This window comes from Corvus moneduloides, chromosome 1, assembly GCF_009650955.1.
Source record: "Corvus moneduloides isolate bCorMon1 chromosome 1, bCorMon1.pri, whole genome shotgun sequence".
Taxonomy (NCBI): domain Eukaryota; kingdom Metazoa; phylum Chordata; class Aves; order Passeriformes; family Corvidae; genus Corvus; species Corvus moneduloides.
This window is the reverse complement of record NC_045476.1, coordinates 30,101,550-30,124,409: the sequence shown is the minus strand read 5'-3', so window position 1 is coordinate 30,124,409 and position 22,860 is coordinate 30,101,550. Positions and strand designations below refer to the sequence as shown.

Sequence of the window (22,860 nt, the reverse complement as noted above, 5' to 3'; positions counted from 1 at the left end):
ACTTCAAGCAATTAAGAGAGGGATGCTGGAGAGAAGAAGGACCTAGAGCTGGGAACCCAATCTCATCTGGCCGTCCAGTCTCTTCCCCTTTTCCTTGCTGCCCAGCTTGGGCTGAGACAGGCAAGTGTAGGGTGGGTCTGTGTCCAGCCAAGGAAATAGGTCTAATATGTAACTAGTTATGAAGCACTTGAGACACTGTTACAAAAAACCTTAAGACAGAAGTGTGAAAGTCTTTAAGTGAAAAGAATGGGAATTAGTGTGGGGAACATACATGACTGTTTTGCAGATACCAGAACCAGAGAAGGCAGGGCTGGAAAAAAGTAATGAGAAATACTCATAGATTAAATTTCTACTCTTAAAAATAGAAGTGATTTCATAATTAAGGAAAAATACCATTTCTACCTCAACACTCAAATCCAAATTAATTGAATATTGTCCCATCACTGTATTGTGGCTTACTGTTTATTGTGGTTTTAGTCATGCCTCTAAATCAAAGTAAACAAGACAGATGGTCAGGGTGTGTTCTTTTTCTTAGGTAATAGATGCTATTATTGAGTCGGGGAAAAACTTTTCAAAGGAGGAGCGGAAAACAGACCGTTGTCCTCTGTTGTACCAGTGGCACAGGAAGCAGTATGTTGGAGCAGCCCATGGAGTGGCTGGGATCTATTACATGCTCATGCAGGTAAGAGCATCTTCTGTTGGCAGGGGTGAAATAGCAGTGATTTTTTGTTTTCCATCAGCTTTCATGTATGTGCGGTGTTGTGCTGGATCAGGGTCTCACAATTTGGAGTTAGATTGCAGTGCAGAACTGTGCAGAGGTGCTGCCTAAGGCTTTGATAGCAGAAGAAAACTGTGACTAGGGTATCCTCACATTAGAATGAATTAACTCTTGACTTGTGGTTCAGAGCACCAGCTTTTCAGGATCTGGTTTCTTGTCCTCAGCGAAGACAGTGAAGTGCTTTTTCTCATATTCATACTTACTTCTTCTGGTGTCTGCAGTTAGAACAGCTAAAAATTCACTTACTATCCATCACTCTTCAATTCTTTGCTATTTTTAAATTATTGCACCGCTGATGCCTCCTGTCCTCTGTGCCCTTCCTCTCTTTAGTGATTTTTTTTCCCCCACTGTCTTGGTGCTTTTGGAAGACTACCCTTAATCACATATTAGTCTTCAGTATGCTTTTATTATTTAGATGTTTTTCTTCTTCTTTATCTCACCTATTTATCACTCAAAAGTGTGATGTTCTTTAGCGTATTTATAACTGCTGCTTTCCTCTTTTTGTTTTCCTTAGTGAGATTCCTCTCTTCTGTAAACCTTCTCTTTCCCACACTTAAATCAATTCCCTCCTGCCCTGAGATTTGCAACAGAATTATGATGTTTTTCCAAACAGACCTGTATCTTATTTCTGTTGTATAGTCTGGAAAAAGAGCCTTAAGGCCATTATAGAAGGTGGCCACAGAGTTGAAAAACTTTATTGCACCTGTTTCTGGTTTTTGAAGGTGCCCCTGCCAGTCCGTGCATCTTTGTAAATATCAGTTTCCTTACCAACTCATGTGGAATGAGTTTTCTTCAGGCAAATATAAGGACAGTACATCCTCACAGCCTGAAGCTGTGTACAGATGTTCACTGCAGAAGTGACTGAGCTATGGTATTTGGTGCTGCCACTGCTCAAGTCATTCCTTGCTTGGAAAAGATGCTGTGTTTCAAATTACCTTACACCACTTCCACCAGCAGTTCTGGTTAAACTGGCTGACTTTGCTATGGGAGTAGCTACTGCTCTGCTACCTGGGGGTGTGTCTTAACCTCACTACACCCGTTTTCTGCAGTGATCATCCCACTGGGGCCTCAGGCTGCTCTGATTTACCATGCTCCTATCTTTACCTACTGCTTTCTTCAACAAGGTTGTCCACTCCCTTCTGGTTCCCTCAACTTTCTGGCTTCCATTTTTCTTTCCCTGGCAGTGCTAGATTTTCAGAGAAACATCTAGTCTTCTAAAGAAGGCTCTTTAAAGGCTCCATCCTTCATTTACTGTTCCAGGCTGATAACAGAAATAATTGCACAGTGCTTTTTGGTTTGAGCAGAAGCTACTCTGTCTACATGTTCAAATTCTAGCTATTTTTCCTTTACATATAATTGCTGCTTTTAAGAATTACCAGAAAGCCATTGTTTATGCAGCATTAGATTACCATCTTTTCACTGTATGTTAAATATTGTGAGTCATGCAAAGTTGAGTCATCCACTGCAGAAGAAGATGTCATATCAAAGTCCCATCCTCTCCCCATCCCTCCCACGCCAAATGGTGTAAATTTTGCTGTATTTTCATTGAAGAATTCAAGAGATGATTTGTCGAGTGGTTATTTGATAACAAATAAAGGCATTTAACATCACACCTGGATGTGAAGGTTACTGAGGGTAATTTCTGTACATCACCTATGTCACAGAATCACAGAATATGCTGAGTTGGAAGGCACACATCAAGATCATCAAGTCCAACTCCTGGCCCTGCACAGAACATCCCAAGAATCACACTATGTGCCCAGAGTGTTGTCCAAACACTTCTTAAACTGGAGAAGCATGTATTGCTGGAGTTACTTACAGGCTACTGGAAGAATAAGAGCTCAGCCATGTTATATAACTCATCCAGGAGGCAGAGGGGGAATTCTGAAGTGCTAGCTAGGAAGTGTCTGCTCCAAGATCCTTTTACTATCTCTGAAGCAAAAGTGTCTGTCTGCATATCATTGCTCTTGGCCATAAAGTCAGGACACACACCTGTAGGTTACTCTTTAGCTGTTTGAAGTAACTGCTGGGAATCTCAGCTGCTTGGGCAAAAAACTCACTTGTACTCACATCTTCTTGGAAGCGCAAGGTAAAGAGGTTTGTAAAGAGCTCTGCTGTCCTTGGATTTACCTCCTAAGGATGGCTGAACTGGGCTGGGCTTGCCTTGCAAGCCTCAAGACTGAAGGCATTTATTGCTGGTGCGCATCCTCTTTGCCTTCTTCTGCAGGAGTGCAGTGTGAAATCAAGAGCCTCAAACCAAACCTTCCTGCTAAGGAGGGCTCTGGGTGAGTCTGAGTGAGGGCTCATCAGCTTTGGGGTGTTTCTCATGACAGGCTGCTCTGTGTTCAGGTGTACTTCTGATGAGCAGCATGAGCATTTCTGTTCTGCTCAGAAAAGTGCAGAGGTGGAGTCTGCTTGAGGGACCTGGTAGAAGTCTGGCAGAGGTTTCCTGGCTGAGGTGAAATAGAGGCTTCTGGTTTCTTCAGGTTACTCAAAATACAACTATTGAAGGTCTTCCTTCACTTGGCTGTCAGACTTTGAATTGAAGGAGTGTGCTCACCTGTTAAATGCAAATGTGGTGGAGCTGGTGGGAAACAGTGAAATTGTATGGCATTGAATCAGTAATAAAGACAAGTTATTAAAAAAAATAAGCTCATTTATTAGGCTGCTGTAGGCTCCAGTGCCTGTGGTTGTTCCGACAGCTTGCAGAAATTCCAGAAATCAGGTAGATTGTGTAAAAATAGAGAGCTCTGCTGTAAAAATGCTGTAAAATGGGCTGCTAGTGGAGGGAATGCCAACCAAGAGCAACTGCAGACCCAACAGTTACTTGACTTCTAAACCTTTAGTTACAAGGAGCATGGAGGTTGATGGATGTATTCTGCATTTGACAAGGATGTAAATTAAACAAAAGCTAGGAAGAAAATTCCTAAGAGCAATTGAAGGATGAGTTTGTAGTACAAAGATGTTTAGATATCGGGTGAGGTAGCTATTGCTTCTGAAATTGGAAATGCAGATTTATGGCCCATAGCTTCAGGGAGCTTTGTTTATGATGGAAAACTTTGACCTTCATAAACCTCTACCAGGTATGCTGCTATATGCACTTTCCTTCATTTGTTGGGAAGTAGTTATTTTTAAAACAAAATGAGTAACCCAGGATGTCGGAGTGTGTATTGTGAGCACCATATCTACAAAACTGTCTTTCTTCTGTAAGTGTTCTCCATATTTTAAGTTACAAAGAGCCGTCTGGGAGTCTTCATACTCTGTTCCCAGTTCTTTAGTAGTCTTTCTGTGTCACCTCCATTAAGACAGGCAACAACTTGGTGCCCCAATTTCTTTGTAATAACTGTAAAAATGCTCTTCACAAGGGTATAATAAGCAGGCATTAATTAAATCTCTAGGATGTGAGTCACAGTATTTGGATCAAGGGCACGTATGTAGGATGATTGAAAACAGATTGTAGAATTAAGTGTTGATACACAATTTGTTACTACTTCTGTTGATGTGTTTAGTGATGTTTATTTTAATCTTTTCTTCAGCCAATTGCAAATGTGGACCAGGAGACCTTGGCAGAGCTGGTGAAGCCAAGCATTGACTACGTGCGTCATAAAAAATTCCGGTCTGGGAATTACCCGTCATCACTCAGCAATGAGACTGACAGACTGGTTCACTGGTGCCATGGTGCCCCCGGAGTCATCCACATGCTCATGCAAGCATATAAGGTGAATCATTCTGTCTTCATAGATTTCACAGATTCACTGAGTATTCTGGGTTGGATGAAACCCACAACCTTGGTGTAAGCTCTAACACACTTAGATATGTATATATACCTCTATCTTTACAGAGAGACTTGTATGCAGGCCTGTTAGATTGCAAGGCTTTAATTCAGTATCTTTCTAGATCTAGGCTTTTAAACAAAAACCCCAGGTTAGACACCTAAAAACTTCAGAATACCTACATTGGTATGTTTGTAAAGAGAAAATAAGTGGGTAAAATTGCTTCTCATGGCACTAGTTACTAGGTTTTCTTGGGAAAGGGACATATAATTAATCAATTTGGCATCAGAGTCCTGAGTGGGAGAATATTGACCTATCTTCATCCCTAGAGTTTTAACAATTATGCTGGTTTTCAAAAGTGTAGGTTTGTGTGCCTTGCCAAAGAATGTCTTCCATAAATTATTCGTTTGTTAAGATGTAACTCGAGAGCTTAATGTCAGAGCCAAGATCCCAGGCCTCTTCTAGAGCACAAATAAAACAGCTGAGCTACCACAAGCCTGCTGCTTGCCCTTCTCCATTCTTAACTAGATTTGCTACCTGTCTTCTTGTGTGCTTCTGATTTGCATGACATTTGAAAGTATGCCATTTAATTAAATTTATGCAAATCGATTCTTGCTTTTGACAGCCCTCCTTGACAGATTCTCTGGTTGGCATCTGGGTGGGCTGATGAAAAGCAGGCTTGGTTTATGGAATAATTACTCATGCTGCTACCTGAAATGTGAACTGTAAATTTCTTAAAGCATTGCTGCATGTAGCAGCAGTCACAGTTGCTTTTTCTTTGGCCTGTGGTAGGAGATTGACTTAACACTTCTCCACTCTCTCCTTCTTTGTCAATGTGATGCTTTCCCCAACACAAAATGTTTTGCAGGAAGTAGGAGGGATAGGACCAAGTTCTGATTTGCAGTCTCCTTTTTGGCCTCTTTTTATATTTAAGGTGATGAAACATACATTTTTCTATTACTCTTTATATTCCTCTTTTTGAAGCACTGAAAGAAAAAAATCGGAGTGTGTTTTGCTGGCTATGCTTTTGTACCAGGCACCGGGACTTGTGATAAGAGACAGCAGTGTTTGTCCTGGAAATCAAGTACTGCTGCCCAGCCTTAATTCAAAATGTTACGGCTAAGTAGTTGGCAAACCCTGATCAGAGAGAGCCACTTCCTTTATCAAGCTTCTGAATTTAAGAGTCTTGCATGTTAGTTGCTGCTATTGCCTTATTAAATAGTTTGACAGGGGATGCCATCTCCAGAGGATTAAGTCCGCAGTAGAGCATCAGGTTTGTTGTTGGGGTTTTTTGGTAGGTTTTTTTTGGTGGTGGTGGTGTGGGGTTTTGTTTGTTTGTTGATCTGTAAAGTGACTTAGGTAAAGGTCAGCAACAAAGTGGCTTTATAAAGGTGGAATTCTGGTGGTAATCAGCTAAATTACTTGCTTTTGTGTGCTTCTTTCTGGATGGGCTGTCTATGTTTAAGTGCATTTCAGTTGCAATAGACTTTGCAAAATTGTTCCTTTGCTCAAACTGGCTACTGCTTCTGAGTATATACTATACTGATAAACTAATACAAGTACTCATAAAGGCAATGTATGGTTCCTGCTTGTACATATGACAGAGATGTACATGCAGGAACCCTACGTTGCCTTTATGAGTATTTGTATAGGAAGAGATATTCTTGTGCATTTTTGGCATGGAATTGAAGGCAGACAGTGAATAATCAGGAAGAATTAGTCATGAAGACCAGGACCTAGCAATTTAGGACTAGATTTGATATCCAGTATTCCATTTTACATTTCTTGGAGGCAGCATCACATTTCTGTGTTTCCAAATTCTGGTTTGGGAATAGAAAATGAAGAAAACAGGACCACAAACCCTTCAAATAGATTATAGGCTTTAGAATGAAAGACCTTGAAACTTGAGTTTTTTCTTTAGGGTCCTGATTACAGAAACAAAAACCTGAAAAGTTTTTTCTTTTAGCATGCAGGGGAAAGGAGAAACAACTTAGTAAGAAAAGAAAGGCAAGTCTATGAGGAATGGATTATTAAAATTCAAAATAAATTTTATATGGAAAAACCCCACACAACAGTAAAACATCCCTCAGGGACATCTTCCTTTTGTTTTCATTAGTACTTCAATTGATGTGTGTTTATTCTCTGTTTTTATTCCACAGACTTTTAAAGAGGATAAATACTTGAAAGATGCTATGGATTGCAGCGATGTCATCTGGCAGAGAGGTTTACTGAGAAAAGGGTACGGGATCTGCCATGGTACTGCTGGCAATGGCTACTCCTTCTTGTCTCTCTATAACCTAACTCAGGACAGAAAGTACCTCTACCGAGCCTGCAAGGTGAGCTCTGCAGCATCCCAGCAAAATCGCTGTTCCCTTTCACATGCCAGTGCCCATGCAAGGGTAAACTGGGGTGGGAGTGGGCTGATGTGCACTGGGGCTGGCTGGGACCTTGGGTAGGATAACAGGGCCCGCCACTTGCTCCACTTACTCACATTTTGACTGGACAACTTCAGCTGTGCATGTGGGGCAAGCACTGTGTTAAGAAGCAGAGTGAAACACACAAATGTTCTGTAAGAGGGGAGGGACTAAATGTATTCAGAAGAAAAGAAGAGCCTGAAAATTAGCCTGCCTGAACAATAACAGAGTGATGTTATGTGGTGCTAATTATTCCACTGAGAGATCCACTGTCCTCCTCAGGTCCTCAAGCAATACTGTTTGTAGTCTTTTGTAATTATTTGTTTTCAGAGCCTGTTTGGGGCTTTTAGAGCTCTGAATTGCAGTTACTAAATTGCTCACTTAGAGTTTTTTTTATTAATACAAATTGCAGAGAAAGACACACTCAGAATTTTTCCACTGAAATTGTCCAAGTTCTGCTATCAGCTCTTGACTGTGCTAGCAGTTACTGAAGGAGAAGGACTTTCTCTGCCTGTTTCCTTGCCTTGGAAGACTTTGGTTTGGTTTGTTGGGTTTTTTTTTTCCAGTTTAATTCACTGACATGAGGTTTCACATTGTGTACACAGCTATTTAGCTGAGGCCTTTTACAAAATATTGCAAATGAAATTTTACAAGTTGCTTCCTAGGTGCTTTTTAGTGAATATTGGCCATACGTAAAATTATTGTATTCATCTCTGCAGTCAGCCTGTCCTCTGTCAGCAGAGCTTTAAAAAGCTGCTGCTTGTCTCACATTTACCAAAGCATCATGCTATGAGGACACCTGTAGACATACCTGCATCCTAGAGATTGAAATAAAACCCTAGTAGTCCCACAGCGAATGTATGACTTTGTTACGCTGGAGTCACCCACTGCTGATGCATGAGCCACAGCACCCTGCATGCATTACTGGCAGCACAGCTGTCAACTCTCCCGGCCATCCTCCATGCTAGCACACCTTCTGCAGCTCTGTGCAGCATTGGCAGCTCCTCTTGGTGCTGCATTTCTGGCCCAAGAGAGCCCTGATATTTGTCCACGCCAAGCTAGAGAAAACCAAACGTATCTGTCTCAAAGCCAGAAAAAAGAGTTATATACCTGAAATACCTTTAAGAAGGAGGCTGTGGGGCAGTGCCCAAACACTGTTTGCTGAAGGTGCCTGGCACAGTCAGGCAGCATATTTGCAGCCACTCTGCTGCTTCACATCTCCAGCATCCCCTTGTAGGGGAACTCTTCAAACAGGCAGAGGAATTTGCTTGTCTGGCATTTTTGAAATTTTTTCTTTCTGAGACAGAGTGTGCAGGGAAGCAAACATGCAGTTATGCTGGTACCTAGAGGCATGTAACTGAGAGAACTAGATGGCTTCCCTCCCAGGGGTGCTTCTTCACACCAAAAACATCAGGCTCAGGGGCAGGAGTCTTGCCCGGAATCCCTGGTTACCTCATGGAAGCCATGAAATGGTTTCACAAATGAGCCACAAAAACTTGAATAGAGGAGACCCCTGTTTTGTGCTTCACACCTTCACGGCTTTTCTCTCAGATTATCAGACAGGCTCCCAGGAGGCTGAGGCACTTCTAGCTGGCCTGTCTGTATGAGGAGAGAGGGGCTGTGACATCCTGGGCTCCAGGCAACACAGCATTGAGCCCTGTGCTGTTCAGCCTTGTGATTGCCACTGTCCGGGGCAAGTATGCCCAGTCTGTGTGACAAATAATGTCAGATGTCTTCCTAAGATTTTTTTCTTCCCCTCTCTCTCCCCCCGCCCCGCCTCAGTTAAACAAAGATGCTGTGCCTTACAGGATCTGGGTTGTGCTGAAGCTATGAACTTGCAAATGATTGTTGTGCTTCAGTAGCCTAGGGTGCATTTTAAAAATTTCTGTTGCAGTTCCCAGGCCAGAAGTAATAATAAAGTCTAGTATGCAATCAGATGTGGATGTTGCAAGAATTGATTGTAGCTTAGAAACATGCCATAAATGTGTTTGGTTCTCACATTTAAGACAGGATATATGGGAGAATTAAACCGTAGTTTGAAGATTTATATGTAGAGGGGGCCCAAAAATGTTTAATCAGTTCTCAGTAACAGTGTGAATCACAGTGTTTGTGTTTGTGGTTTTTCCTTGTGTTTCCTGAAGACACTCACACACATGCACATACCTCTATCAAGAGAAGAGAAATTCATCCCCTGCTAAATATTTAAACAGAATGGAGTGGGGTGGGAAGGAAGAGAGGAGATGCCACCCATATCTTTCTAATGAAAGAGCAATGGCTCTGGGATCAAGCTTACACCCTATAGAGCTCCAACTCCAGGGCTGGGGCACCCTCTAGTTAGGCTGACATGTTTGCTAGCAGGTTGCCCAAATTGCAGGGAGCAGAGAGAGACCTCTCAGTTGTTTGCTTTGCAGGAGTCTATGCACTGTGTTTTGAACAAGCAGTGGTTTGCGTCCCAGCACAGAAATGCCAGGGGAACTTGTGCCCCCCTTATGCTCTGGGGAGCCATACAGGGGAAGTAGCTGGTTGTTACTGAATTGATCCAGGTGTGGTTCATAAGTCACGTGTGTCCAGTGTAGCTGCTGCAGCAGTGTTGGTCAAACGTGAGAAAGACACTGTTAACTCTTCTTAATGGTAACCCATCTTCTGCAACAAAATATTGATGACCATAGTTGTCTAGCTGTATTTATAATGCTTTTTCGTAAGGCTTGGGGAGAGCAAATAAATAAAAATAATTAATGGCAGCTGAAGATTTAATCTCTAAATTGGTGCACAGAGATGAAAGAAAACCAAAATGCAATCAAGAGCTGTGAGTCCTGAGTTTGTGGATAAATTAAGCACCAAGAGAGATAAGAAACTGATAAAATATTAGTAAAATTTTGACTGAGTATATCTGTTCTTACAGCATTTTTCATTGGTATGTAGCAGGGTTGATTTACAAAAAGCAGATGTTTACCCCACTTTTTTTTCATTGTTATGAAACTGAAACACTATGTAAATGCATATTTTAAAACCTGGTTGTGGCCTTGTCATGGTTGAAGGAGGAAAAATTGATCTCAGTGATTTATGTGTTGTGTGTCTGCTTACACTGCTTCACATTTTGTACCTATTAATGATATTCAGATACTCAAGCTTGCATTTAACAGTCTTAAATAAAAATATATTTTTTAATGTGTTCCCCAGTTTGCTGAATGGTGTTTGGAGTATGGTGCACATGGATGTCGTATTCCTGACCGACCTTATTCCCTCTTTGAAGGTAAAGTGATGGTGTTGCAAATGGTTTTGTACTACAGGAAAGAGGGGCATCCTTGCAATTTTGGCACATGCATAGGAGTTGGGAAGTCTTTGGTGGGTTCCTCCACTATTAAACCCCCCCACCATCACCTCTGGCTAAAAGAAGGCACGGTGGCAGGGGGTAGAAAAGGACCAAGAAAAATCATTCACAATCACAACTTTCATTCCTCGTTGCATTTCAGCAGTTTGAATGTAAAATCAGTGCCAGTGTTACTCCAGAATAAAATTCTGCTGTGCTGATGCACTTGGTTTAAAGCAAAGAGAAGTCCAGGCAACAGCTCTGTCACAGGTGGTTTTTCAGAGGGACTGGGCAGAGAAGCAGCCGTGGGCAGGGCGTCTCAAACTAGTTGCTGCCTGTCAGAACTAGGCGTTCTCTGCTGCCATACTTGACCAAAGACGAGGTAGTTTTAATATGACCCCAAATCACTTGAACAGGAAAGCAATGCAGAGTTCTTAGGAGCTTATCTGTAAGTTCCAAGATGTTACTAGATACTTTCCTAGAGCTTTGTGGTTTTTTATTTGTAGCTTATTTTCTATTCCGTGTACCACCCTTTTACAGAATCAGTAGCAAGGAATTACAGATCCAAGTGGGACTTAAAGGTAGCGGCGCGGCTGCTCCATGAACAACAAGCCTCGTGCGCCACCTGCCGCTGGTACTTGAAATTACAGCATCCGAGCAGGGATATTTGCAAATAAACAATGCAGGGCGTGAACGAACACGAGAGAGCAGGAGTTACATGCAGCCCTTCTAAATACAGAGTTATTTTCTTAATGCTGAAAGGAGAAAAGCATAAGTATTCTTATTCCTGAGAGCACCCTTGCATGCTCTTGTAGGGAGGGGAAAAAAGCAAGCATACAGTCTGTTGTATAAAAGCTTTGAAATTTGTTGAGAAGGTGAAACAGTGCCAACAGCAGGATGATTTGTGCTTTAATGCTGATTACAGCTTTTATTTTAGTTTTTAATTGTCTGGATTTTTAAAATAAAAATCGAAAAGTCTCATATTTGAGATGAAAAAAAGTCTTAATTTTGGCCTTTCTTTGTTTTTGTAGCCAAAATTTTGCTTGCAGTTGTCCAATACTGCCTGTACATGCATGCTTTGAACAGAAGTTGCATGTGCATCTTATGAGATTGTTCTAATTGTTTTGTTTCCATCAGATGCTGTAATATAGAAAGGTTCCTTTATTTGTGGATAGCTGTTTATAAAATAGGATTTTAGCTTGATCATAAAACGGAGCTTGTATTTGTATGATTTCCTTGTTGTGCTTCCCTTGTCTGTCACCTTACGAGTTCTGTTGGGTAATGCACTTTGGGCTCTGGATGACCTCTTCATGAATAGTGAGGAAATGAATCTGTACTTCACAAGTATAATAAAGTTTTGGCTTTTTCTTTTAACCAGAGAAATAATACGCAAGAGCTGCTCAAATTATGAAGGACAGTCCAAACCTGGATTAACTTTCTCTTAACTTGAAATAGCATTGAGGTTCTTCAGTTGAAGAGATGTTAGCAGAGACATCTTGGTTCTTGCCTTTGATCTTTTCAAATAAAACTTGGTTTCCTGAGCAAAGTTCATCTGAACTTGCCTTTCCATGGGGCCTAAATTCACCTCTTTAAAAGAAGATCCTAGTAAGAGAGGTGTTCAAATGGATGCTGCTGCCTTTGCTGTCAGTCGTGCTATTTTAATGTGCACAAAGATCTCTTTCTCATTATGTTTTAGGCATGGCTGGAGCTATTCACTTCCTCTCAGACATTTCAGTGCCGGAGACTTCCCAGTTTCCAGCGTTTGAACTTAGACTTCAAAGGAGGGAAAACAAAGTGGAACAGGATGGCTAAAACCATCATTTTGAAAGGAAACTGATGCCAAAAGAGATGAGACTGTTTAGTGCCTCTGATAGGTAACCAACTCGACGCTGAACCGACAGATGGATAAAGCCCTTTTCTCACCCCTCCTACCCCAAAGGACCATGAAGTCATTAGAGCATGAACAGGAGAAGCCACACTTTAAGTTCTGTTAAAGTGACACCTTCAGATGTAGACCGGAGAAGTCAAGTTTTGAACTTTCTCTTTTCTGTTGTATTTGTCTTCTTTAGGTCTTTGCCATGCTCTGCACGTTTATTGGTGTTGTGTGTTGATCCAAGTCTTTTGTTGTTAGCAAAAAGCTGGTCTCCGTGTGAATCTCTGTCCTGTACCTTCTTGCATGACTCACAAGAGCAGTGTTGCTTTCTGCAGCGTGGTTACCCGCAGATAGAGTTTGTTGCAGGACGGTGCACAGCTTCACTGGTGTGCTGGCAGCTCTAAAAAGGGATGAGAAACGTTTCTATGTTCATTTTTTTCCTGCCTTTTTCTCCACAGTCCTTACAAGCTAAGCTGGTGGAGCTCAGCCTGTTTTGATGAAGAGGCATGAGACCATTTCTGTTTTCAGAAACTTAGCAGGTTGGAAGGGACCTGGCTTTTCTTCTGCTGCTGTTGTGGGAGGCTTCTTTGAAAGTCTGAAAGAGAGGCTTCCTTTGATACCTGCAGCTGGTTAGTGTGTTAGGTGGAGATGCTTCTCCCCACTGCTGCAAAGCCCCATCCCATGCCATGAGCTTACACTGCAGGTGGAGTCACTTGGACTAAGCTCGCTCTGCCACCAACAGCAGAGCCTGGACAGCATAACTGCTTCTCCTTTCCTCGACCTGGATTTGGAATAAACCTGTCCTGCAGCATCTCATATACAGATGAGCAAGGGAGGGCGCCAGGGCAAGTTTCTCATGTAGGTAGCTTAGGATGGTTGTTACTTTGGAACCAAGGTAGTGATTTGTTCTGGGCTCTCCCCTCCCATGTAGCAGTACAGGAGTGATAAATACCAGCTGCTTGTGCAGGCTGCAGAGGATTATTGAGCAATACGAAGCCATTGCTAGCAGCTAGAATTGAAGTATATTTCACCTTAAAATCCACACAGAAAAAGCTCTTTTCCTGTAGTCTTAACTGCTGCTAGTGCTTTGCTTCCCCGTGTAGTGTGGCGGGGTTGTGAAATAGTAGACCTGCCTCCAGGTGCTCATGAATATCAGGCCATTGGTTTGGGAGAAGTGGGACATACTCTGAGTACTCTTGGAGCAGGTCTGTGTGTCCAGGTAGTACCCAAGTGTCACGCACTCTCAGTCGCTCAGGCTCTGTGGTCATCCTTCCCCCAGGTCTCCCTGTGCTCTGTCATTCCAGGCGCTGATTTTAATTGGTATCTTCTGTTGGGTGCGAGTGTGGCAGATGGCAGAGTTTGACCTTTTGGGCACACGTCAGGATATCTGTGACCTGTGGGCCATCTGCTGAGCTCCAGTGTCTGCAGTTGTGCTTGGAGATGAATTGTTGCTCCTGCATAAATCTTTCTGGATTCATCACCTTGCAGGTGACTTCCTTGAGTGCGTTACAGTGTCTGTTGCCAAATCCGTTGGGATGTTAATAATTTCTCCATTCAGTTCTGTTGGACAACAGCAGCAGTGTCAGTGCAGGAATGGCTTAATGTCACAGTGTAGCAGTTTGTCTGCTGGTTTTTCAGGTAGGATTAAAACATGGGAGCAGCAGAAGAGACTTTTCCACCCTTCTGGCAAAGGGGGCAGAAGGTGAGGTGAGAGCAACAAACCCAGCTGCATCTCTACAGCCAGGGATGGGGGAAAATGCTGAAAGGCAGTGGGAATGGGGAATGCTGCATGGCTGAAGCAAACAGAAGCAGAGCAGCAGAAAGTGAGGAACAGAGGGAGTTACTAATGTGAGGGATCAGTGAGGAACAGGAAGAGCTGGTCACAGAGGCAATGCACAGTGTACCAGCAGAGACCATCTCGATGAGAGATTCCTCCATGCCAAGAATGCCAAGGGCTAACTGTGTTTCTTTCTTCAGCCGGTGGATCCCTGATCATGCCCATAGATAAGCCAAGAAGGAAACTTTCCCAGGGTGAAGTCTCAGAGAAATACTAACAAAGGAGGTAGACACCAGCTCTGATGCTGTTTCACATCACCCCCCACCTCTTTGTTCCTTCCCCTCCACTGTGGCTGCAGAGCATGTTGGGTGTGTTAACAGGGAAAGGGCTCACCACATTTACAGGAACTGCCTGCAAACAGACAGAAGCCATTGGCCCTCCTGACAAATCCCATGCCTCTGTTGTACAGACTGTGTAATGAGGGGGTCACCTGGCAGGTTTTTTTGTTCAGTAATTATATGCACATTGGCCTTGGCTACCCTGCTTGGAATGGCTCCTGTGGGAGGTGATTTTGGCTGGCCAGAGCCTAAAGGGAATTAAAGCCTGCTAGTTTTAAAAATACATAGGTAGATACACACTCGGAACAGCTTAATGCTGAGCAGATCCCCAGGATGCTGGAGTGTACCTGTCAAGATAATGAGCAAGTCAGCGACCTGCTCTTTCTGTACCATAGCCAGCCTTCTGCCGTGGTGGGGCTTAGCAGGCCTGGCACCATCTTTCTCTGCAGAATCCTCTCAGAACTGAGAAAGACTGGAAAAGTATCGAGCAGGGAAGTGTCTGACAGTGCATCTGCCTCGTCTTCCTGACGTGACTTTCCCCATGGCTTCTCCTTTCTGTTCGTCACAGCGTTGTGATATCTAGGTGGCCCATTAAGGAAAGATACGGTGTGAAGGTGAAAAAGTGCATTTCACCAAGGCAATGTCTTCAAAAATGACATCAAACTACCAATGTAGAAAATGTCTTAATATTCCCTGCTTTGCTTTGTCTGTGTGTGTAGTCCATCTGTTGCAAAAAGCAGTAGTGTTTAAAAATGGAAATGCTCTTTGGGCAGAAAAAGAGGAAAAAAATGCTGATGTTTTGTTCTTTGGCTTTATTAGTAAAGATCAAGCTATGTGGTGGTAATTTGTGTGAGTCTGGTTTTTTCTTCATTGTGGTTCTTCCTTCCCTCCAGCACTGTGGTGATAGCTGTCCCACTGATCTGACTGCTGAGCTGCTTCCCCATCTCAGTCCTGCAGGATGAAACACATGCTAGAAAGAGGGCTGATTGCTTTTTTGTAACCTTCACATTTTCCTAGCACTGCAGGTGCCTTTCCTGCTGCTGCTCAAGGGTGATTTTTAGTGTAAAAAAGCCCTGCTTTCCTTTGTGGCCACACAGGTCCTGTTGAAGAGTTTGCAGCTAAAGCCTGACTCAGGATGAGCTGGTTTTTAAAACACGTGTGAAATCTCTATGTGCAGCTGACCAACAGCCGTTTCGCAGCTTTGAGGAAGTTTGAAATGTTCCTCTAGCTATGCTTTAACAGAAGGGAACATCAAGTATGCTGCAAGCAAGGGGAAGTATTTCTGTTTCACAGAGCCCTTTGTGCCACTCATGGCCATCTTGGCCACTGAGAGAAACTGCTGCTTTTTTGGATTAAGAGGATCAGTTCTGTTCTGTAGATAATCTGTACAAATTCAGTGTAGGTGCATAACTGCCTTGGGGCTTTTCTAGCACAGCAGATCTCTGTAACATGTAAATAGCATATGAGAGACACGTGGGAAGTACGTGTGCTGTGTGTCCCCTCATAGCCAGGCAGCACCGAGCTGAGCTCTGCCCAGGAGGGTGCTTGATGCAGCAGCCTTTCCTGGTGAAAGTGTTCATTTTTTTTCCCATTTGTTTCCATTGGTTTCATGTCAATTCAGACTCAGGGCCAGTGTGATTTGTGCACAAGGACCTGACTTTAAACCACTGCTTCTCCTTGACATCTGCAAGTGGATTGTGGTAAATCCAGCTTGTAGCTATTAGATAAGATAGGGTTAGGCAGCAGGAGAGAAACAGAGTGGGACAAGTAGAGATACATCCATCCTTGTGATTTCTCTCACTAAATAAAGCTAAAGTAACAGATTTGTGCAGGAAGGCAGGGCTGCTTGTCACTGTTCCCGCTGCTTCCTCTGCTGTCCCCTTCACCTTGCAGCACATGGCAGCTTGGAACAGTGGCTTCCAGTTGCACCTCTCATCTTTAATTGCCTTATTATCTAGCAGTTGCTTTGTAAAAGCTGTCCTTTGCTGGATCTTCCCCTGCATGGTGTCTCCGTAGTCATTTCCCTGTCAAATAGTACAAACTGTAAGGCAGTTCAGCTCCTGGTGACAGGGCATCAGAGGGGAGGGCTCCCACAGCCACAGGGCCTAAAATGGCATCCCTGGCTCACCTACCCAATTAGCAATGTTAGATCAGAAAAAGAAAAATGAAAGAAAATAGGCTTCACTATCTGCAAAAGTGTTGTGGCTTCTTGGCTGACCTGTGTGCCAAGAAGTGACATTTTGGATATATGCATATAAAGCTAACCTTTCTGAGGTTTTGGAGCTGCATATTTATAAATCAGGGAAGAAAGAATACATCCTTTGCTTCTTCACATGATCTGAATACCTTTTTGGAAAATACAGGCCCAGCTGTTTGTTGTCATAGCAGTGTAAGCTGTCACAGAAGCTTCAAAGAAAAAGAAAAACACTCACAAACCCTAAAAAGTTGTCACTACAGTATCACTTCCCGAAGTGGTGAAGCACAGGTTCCACCAGAGCTCTGGGCAAGGTGTACCAATAGTCCCTTGGGGTGTCTTTTCTCATAAAGCAGCGTAGCTGGAGATTTCAGCAGAAGGGCACTGACTCCCTTCTCCTCCTCCCTGCTGCCAGCTCACAGCAGCAGAGACCTCAAAGGTGTCCTTCCCTGCCTGGTCCCTGCCTCCTCAGAGGTATACCAGACAAGTTTTGGGGATGCATAACTGAAGAAAGGACCTCAAGGGGTTACATTGTTCACGTTCCTGGCTCCCCACCCAGGTTCAGTGGCTCCCCTAAAGCATCTCCATTCTGGCCAAGCCCTGTCAAGGTGTTTAACCTCCACGGATCAAACCTCACTGCAAGAACCAGGAGACAGATGGGCACAAGACACAAAATCACCGTCCTGAGGTAGAGAGATCTCAAAGGCCGGCGGGGAGTCAGCTGCACACTGGTCCAGTGCCTCTGGAAGGGGCAGGAGAGTGCCCCACACATCCCCAGGGCTCCCAGCTACCACCACCAATCTTACTTTGCAGTCAAGACTCCACCCTGCCTCATCAGCAAGGCACCAAAATCTCTCTTGTGTTTGAGAGAGGATGCAGTAGCTGCACCCAGAGAATCCCAGCAGATAAAGCACCAAACCCCCATGGGGAAGTTCACTTCAGCAAAGCTGCAGCAGCCGGCACCTCCTAGGGCATCACCACTGCCAAGTAAAATCTTGTTGGAATTGGTGAGGCAACTAGAGGAAAGGCACGTAAACAATTTGCAAGTAATGCTTATGGATGCCCATGCAGGTGTTGTGTTTTCAAGAAAAGACTGAGCAAGTTTGCTAGCAGAGAATTCCCTGTGTTGTACAAGGTAGTATCATCCATCAAGACTAGGAAATAAACGAGCCAGACTTCAGGAAAACTTCACCTGAAGTTGAATTTCACTGTACAAAGGCTTCTATTCAATGTGTCCAGGACAATGGACAATGCCAGCTGTCATAGATACATTTCATAATACAAAAGGACTTAACAACATCTACCTACTAACATGAGGTCTGTTGCCATTTCTATTGACAAAAAAAGGTTGGATTTCCTTTTAAAAAATTATTCCGTAAACACAACCATACTGAGTGACATACACAGCTTTTACACTTCAAGTGCATGCTAATTCAGAAAATATATACAGTTGGGATGTGCAGATGGACCTAGTATTCATATATAAAATGTACTTTTTTGTTATCTGAAGTGTGTCCCCCAAGCCTAGACTGCCCACACAGAAGTACTTTGCTTTTTCCCTTATTATGATGCACAGTAAGGGAAAGCCTTGGTTACCATTTCACCCAAGTCAGGTATGCAGGAATGAACTAGGGCTAGCTCTGCTCCAGATGGCTACTAACTCCACCAGCAGAAAACAGTCTTTTTTCTGTTAGACAATCATATTCACAGCAAAAGGGATGTTCTGCAAATCCAGCTTGACACCTAGAAACAAGTTCTCAGAAGCCATGGCATAGAACAACAGCACAATAAAGCTTTGATTGCCTGTGCAACACAGGTCTTCAAATTAGTCCAAACCACCTCAGTGACCTCTGTGCACTGGCTGGTATGACACAGGAACATTCACCTGGTACTCAAAAGACCACATTGGACTCCTAACCCTCAGCTATGCTGTTTTTGCAGGTCCTTCAGCAACAGGAGGCAATGGCATCTTCTTTTTGTCACTGCTCGGTGACATGACTCTGAATATGCACAAAGGGAGAAGGTCTCATTAGTACAAAGTCATTTCAGAGCAGCTTCACATTCTTGCTAGACATGGATGGGTGTGAGAGCCCTGAGAGGCAAAGGGGGTTTGTGTTTATTTGAAAGTGTTCATTTGTGGTCACTCAGAGGGTTGACCATGAGCACTCACAACAAAATGCATGAAGAGCTAAGAGATATTGAAAGCCAAACCATCTGTGCATCAGGTCAAAGAATGCTATTAAGAACCTGTCCCAAAATGTTATTATTTTTCTGACCTAGAGAGGAGAGCAGATTTACACATCTGTCACCTGAAGATGACAGCTTTACTTGGTACACTTTGTGGCAGCAGTAAGACTATAATGAAAGATACTGTTTCTCAGGGACTAAACTCTCATCAACATCAAATGGAGTAAACTTGTACCTATGCTCCCATCCCTTCTTTCTGTAAATATTTTACAATTTAGGGAAGAAAACCTATGTATTTTAGTGTTTCTAACTGTTCTGTCAAGAGGCACAAGTAGCTCTGAGGTTTTAACACCTCCCTCTTGTTGCCAACATCCAGGTCATTGTCTGTTTCATACAATCTCAGCACTGGCAAAACAAGGGAAGCCAAGATGCCAACCACAGAGGCAGAGTGCAGGTGAGAGTCAAGAAACACTCAAGTCCTAGTCCTTAACTTTTTGGATGCATCATTTACAGTAACAACTCCCTCTTTTCTAGGGCACTTGGCAGAGCCCCTGCCATGACTCAACCAACGCTGGTAGTCTAGTCACAATGACTTTTATCAGAGCATCTTTCTGTTATACATCAGAACTAAACTGTAAAAGAAAATCATAAAAGCAAAAGATGATAGTCACAATTTCTGGTAAAATCATTGCTCTGCTGTTTCTACCTTTATCCTCTTTCTCTGTAGTTTCCCTTAGATGAGGGCATTTCTGTGGGGTCTTAGGAGGCTGCACATCACCCTGGGGTTGCAAGAACTGCTATCAGTAACCTGCCACAATGCAATTAAAACCTTGATTGAAACAAACTATAAATAAAGAGAAAGACATACAGGTTTTAAATACAGGTTTCCATTAAAAGCATTACAAAGACAACTTCTCTCATTTTGAAGACAAAGAAAAAATCCACTTCTACTAAAAAAAAAAAAAAGAAAAAAAATTAAAAATCACCCCTTTGCAAGTAACTTTAATGAGGAAAAGTGCAGGGAAGGGAAGGGAAGGAGAGAGGACTTGGAGAACTAGCAAGTGTTCAAAAGGGCAGGTGCCCTCCATCTTGGTCATTTTGCAATTGCACCTTCTCACACAGTCAGGTCAGAGAGCCAGAGTCCTCACGTGGAGGATTTCACCACCTGCTCATAGGGCGGAGGTGGTGTGTTGCAATAGGAAGGTGGGGGTGGGTAAACCGGGTTTCCTTGTGGGGAATTGGGCTGGACATGGAAAGCCATAGCCATGGGATTCATCACAGGTCCTCCTGGATCTGTGTAATACGGCACTCCAGGTTGTTGTGACCCTGAAAGAAAGAAAAGGAAAGAAAAAGTATCAGCAACAGCAGCAGCATCAAGTTGTGCTCTCCCAGGGCCTGTGCTCTGCACACTTGGACAAGGTTTTTCAAAGTGTTCATCAGAGCAAAGACAAGGAGTATCTTTCTCCCTTCCAGAAAAAATCCAGGCTGGCAGGACTGCATTCAGTTCTTCAGATACCACCAGAAAGTTTCAGTTCTGCATCCAATGGAAATCACTTAGTGAAACAAAGGGCACCACTGCCCCAAGCAACTACCATTTGAAAGGGAAAACAGCACCCTCTGTTCAGTTGCCCTGACAGAAAAGCTTCTCTGTCTGCAGAGAGGAGAGGTGTGGGATCCCAGATGGACAAAGGAGTCTCTACTGTGGCCCTGACTCAGGTCTCAGGTCTTACAAAAGGACTTCACATATTATTCTGTGGCATCCTGGATCTGCCGATAAGGCAGAGTGCAGCTCAGATGAATAATTTCCCTCCTAGGTGTCATACAGCTTAGAGGTGAACCTGCATGAAGCAAAGAGCCAAGCTGTAGCCAGTTACTGCTGCCTAACACAATGGGACAAGATTGCTTTGCACAGATTAAATTTAGGAAATGACGTCGGAGCCTGCAGGGACAAGGAGAGGGAATGTATGGCCAAACACAAAATTCCTTGGCTATGACACATAAGGAGTAACAGAGATTGCTGTCGTAAGAACAAAGCTGGTGTGCAACCCTCCTCAGATATCGCAGTGGGTGGTGGAAGATAATGCAACTGAAGTCACAGATTGTCTCCATCTCAAGATGTAAGTTAGTTTTCTTCTCTTTCTCTCTGTCTGTTTAAATAAAGATGGACTGGGAAAAAAGTCATGGCTGAGCAAAAGGTTTTCTTCTGTGGGTGCCAGTCTGTGTTTCCTATAATGACACAGCTTCTAAGGGATCTTCCCCTTCGGTTCTCCCAGTCAGGCCACCAGAAAAACACTCCCTGCAGATGCTGCTGGGATTGCAGAAGATGCTGCTGCTGTCTCTGCAGGGAAGGAGGGAGACAGGCAATGAGCCACATTTTGAGGGCTCCACCTCAACAGTGAATTGGCTACTGGGACCAAATATGGAAGAGTAACTAGTGGAAAATGGGAACTTGCTTGACTACTAATTCTCACTGCTTTTGCTGTTGAATATTTCTAGAACAGTAGAAAAACTAAAACTAAAAAATAAAATAAATGGTGGCGTTAGCTCAGAGCCCAAAACTTTTAAGTGACAGTAATGACAGTCTGGAAGCAGGTGCCATAATCAGGTCATCAAAGAGCTTGTGCTTATTTTATATTTGCCCACAATTTATGTTCCATGAAGCACCACAAAAGAGTAAAACTGTGCTCTAAATTTACATCTGGTGTTTACCAATCAGGCCAAAGACACTCCCTGTTCACATAAACTCAAGGCTATTTTTCAGGCTTAAAAATATTAGTCTGGTTGGATTGGCTCCCCCCCACCTGAAAAATACTCTCTGTTCAGTCAAGGAGAAAAACAGATGCAGAATGCAAGCCCTAAAAAAAACCTCTTAGGATTTAAACAAGGAGGGTGAATAAAGTGTCAGTTTGTGTCTGTAACTTCTTTTTAACCATTTAGACCTAGGAGAGTTCCCAACTGGAACTACCTAACAGAGGGGAAGAAATGACAAACTTAGAAAGCACTTTTGCCAGAGGAGCCCTCACTAGGTAGGTCCTCCTGATGCTCACAGTTGTTACCTACCAGAGAGACAGCAATCAGACTAACAAGGGGGAAAAGAGCACCTTGCCGCAGAAAGACTGCAACACGGAACATTGAAGGCAAATCAAAACCAAAATACTTTCAAGACGGCCAGATTGTGGAAGAAAATGCTAGGCTTTCCTTCACCTCTGCCAGATGATATCAATTGTATTTAAAACTCTTTCTTCATGCGACTGTTGAATTTGGACACCTATCATTTTGTCTACACTGCAAAGGGAGAGCTTGCTAGCCTCCTTCCATGCATGGACACGCAGCTGTAAAGGTATTAGGAACCAAAACAGAAATGGAAGTCCTGTCATCCCATGTTTCAAAACCACTTCTGTACACTGCAGCTGAATTATGCTGTTGGAAAGGCTGAAGACATCATTCACTGCAGGAGGTGGCTGCATGTTTTAGTGCAGTGCAATCCCTTGTACAAATTGCGCAGTTTCCAAAAACCAACGAAACAAAAGCTCAAAACCCACCCTTTTAAAGTGCCTTGACCAAACTAAGAAACCAGTGGAACTGGTATGAGCAGTCTCTGACCTGATGCAGTGTTGACTGGTTGTCTGGTGTAAGACACGTTAAAAGTAGGTTCTTCTACTAATGGAGGAGGGTACATCCGCCTTCGGATAAAGAAACCAGCTCCACAACAGAACAGAACTCCCATCATCAAAAGGAACCTAGGCAAAAAGAAGAGAGAAGTCAAAACCTGCACATTCAAGCAGCATTTAAATCCAGACTGTTCACTGAGAATACGTCAGCCTACAACTTTTAACAGGGTTTCTTAACAAGGTTGCCTCTTAAGAACAGATCTGTCATTTGGGATAGCACTCATGGGACACTTATGGATACATTATGGACATTTTCAGTGATTAGTACTATTGTCAATGTTTTCCGGCATGTAACCCAAAAGTAAAACGCTTTTCAAAAGTTCAGGTTCACGCCTGACCTTGGCCACTGGGATGCAAAACTGAAATTCCAGGTCAGTACAGTTTCAAACCATGCATCTTGGAGGCAGGCCCCAGGCTTAGAGCATCTAGGCTGCTCGGGAGGTTTATGAAGTACAGAGAGGAATACTATTCTGCATTTGCCATTAAAAGAAGAATCTCAGATGTCCTTAAATTAACTCAACATTTTAATTCTGTCTCCCATGGGA

At 43.2% G+C, this 22,860-nt stretch overlaps 2 protein-coding genes across 3 annotated transcripts in view; one reads left to right on the top strand and one right to left on the bottom strand.

Moving 5' to 3' along the window:
- The window catches only part of LANCL2 (LanC like 2), a 32,786-nt gene extending 17,679 nt beyond the window's left edge, over positions 1 to 15,107 (top strand). Inside the window, exons 5-9 of the mRNA XM_032103935.1 lie at positions 536 to 682; positions 4,315 to 4,497; positions 6,711 to 6,887; positions 10,146 to 10,218; positions 11,972 to 15,107. Coding sequence (XP_031959826.1) covers positions 536 to 682; positions 4,315 to 4,497; positions 6,711 to 6,887; positions 10,146 to 10,218; positions 11,972 to 12,087 — 696 coding nt within the window. The 3' untranslated portion in view covers positions 12,088 to 15,107. The remainder of the gene's footprint in view (positions 1 to 535; positions 683 to 4,314; positions 4,498 to 6,710; positions 6,888 to 10,145; positions 10,219 to 11,971) is intronic.
- A 2,537-nt stretch (positions 15,108 to 17,644) lies between these two features.
- Positions 17,645 to 22,860, bottom strand: part of VOPP1 (VOPP1 WW domain binding protein) — a 71,281-nt gene continuing 66,065 nt past the window's right edge. Inside the window, exons 4-6 of one of the 2 annotated variants that reach the window (XR_004239226.1) lie at positions 22,248 to 22,384; positions 19,351 to 19,970; positions 17,645 to 18,457 (exon numbers count right to left, since the gene is read on the bottom strand). Coding sequence is in view for 1 of the 2 variants with exons in the window: in XM_032103997.1 (XP_031959888.1) it covers positions 19,789 to 19,970; positions 22,248 to 22,384 (319 nt within the window). In the remaining variant the exon portion in view is untranslated. Of the gene's footprint in view, positions 18,458 to 19,350; positions 19,971 to 22,247; positions 22,385 to 22,860 lie in introns of those variants that run through there. The other variant, XM_032103997.1, reaches the window with a different exon arrangement.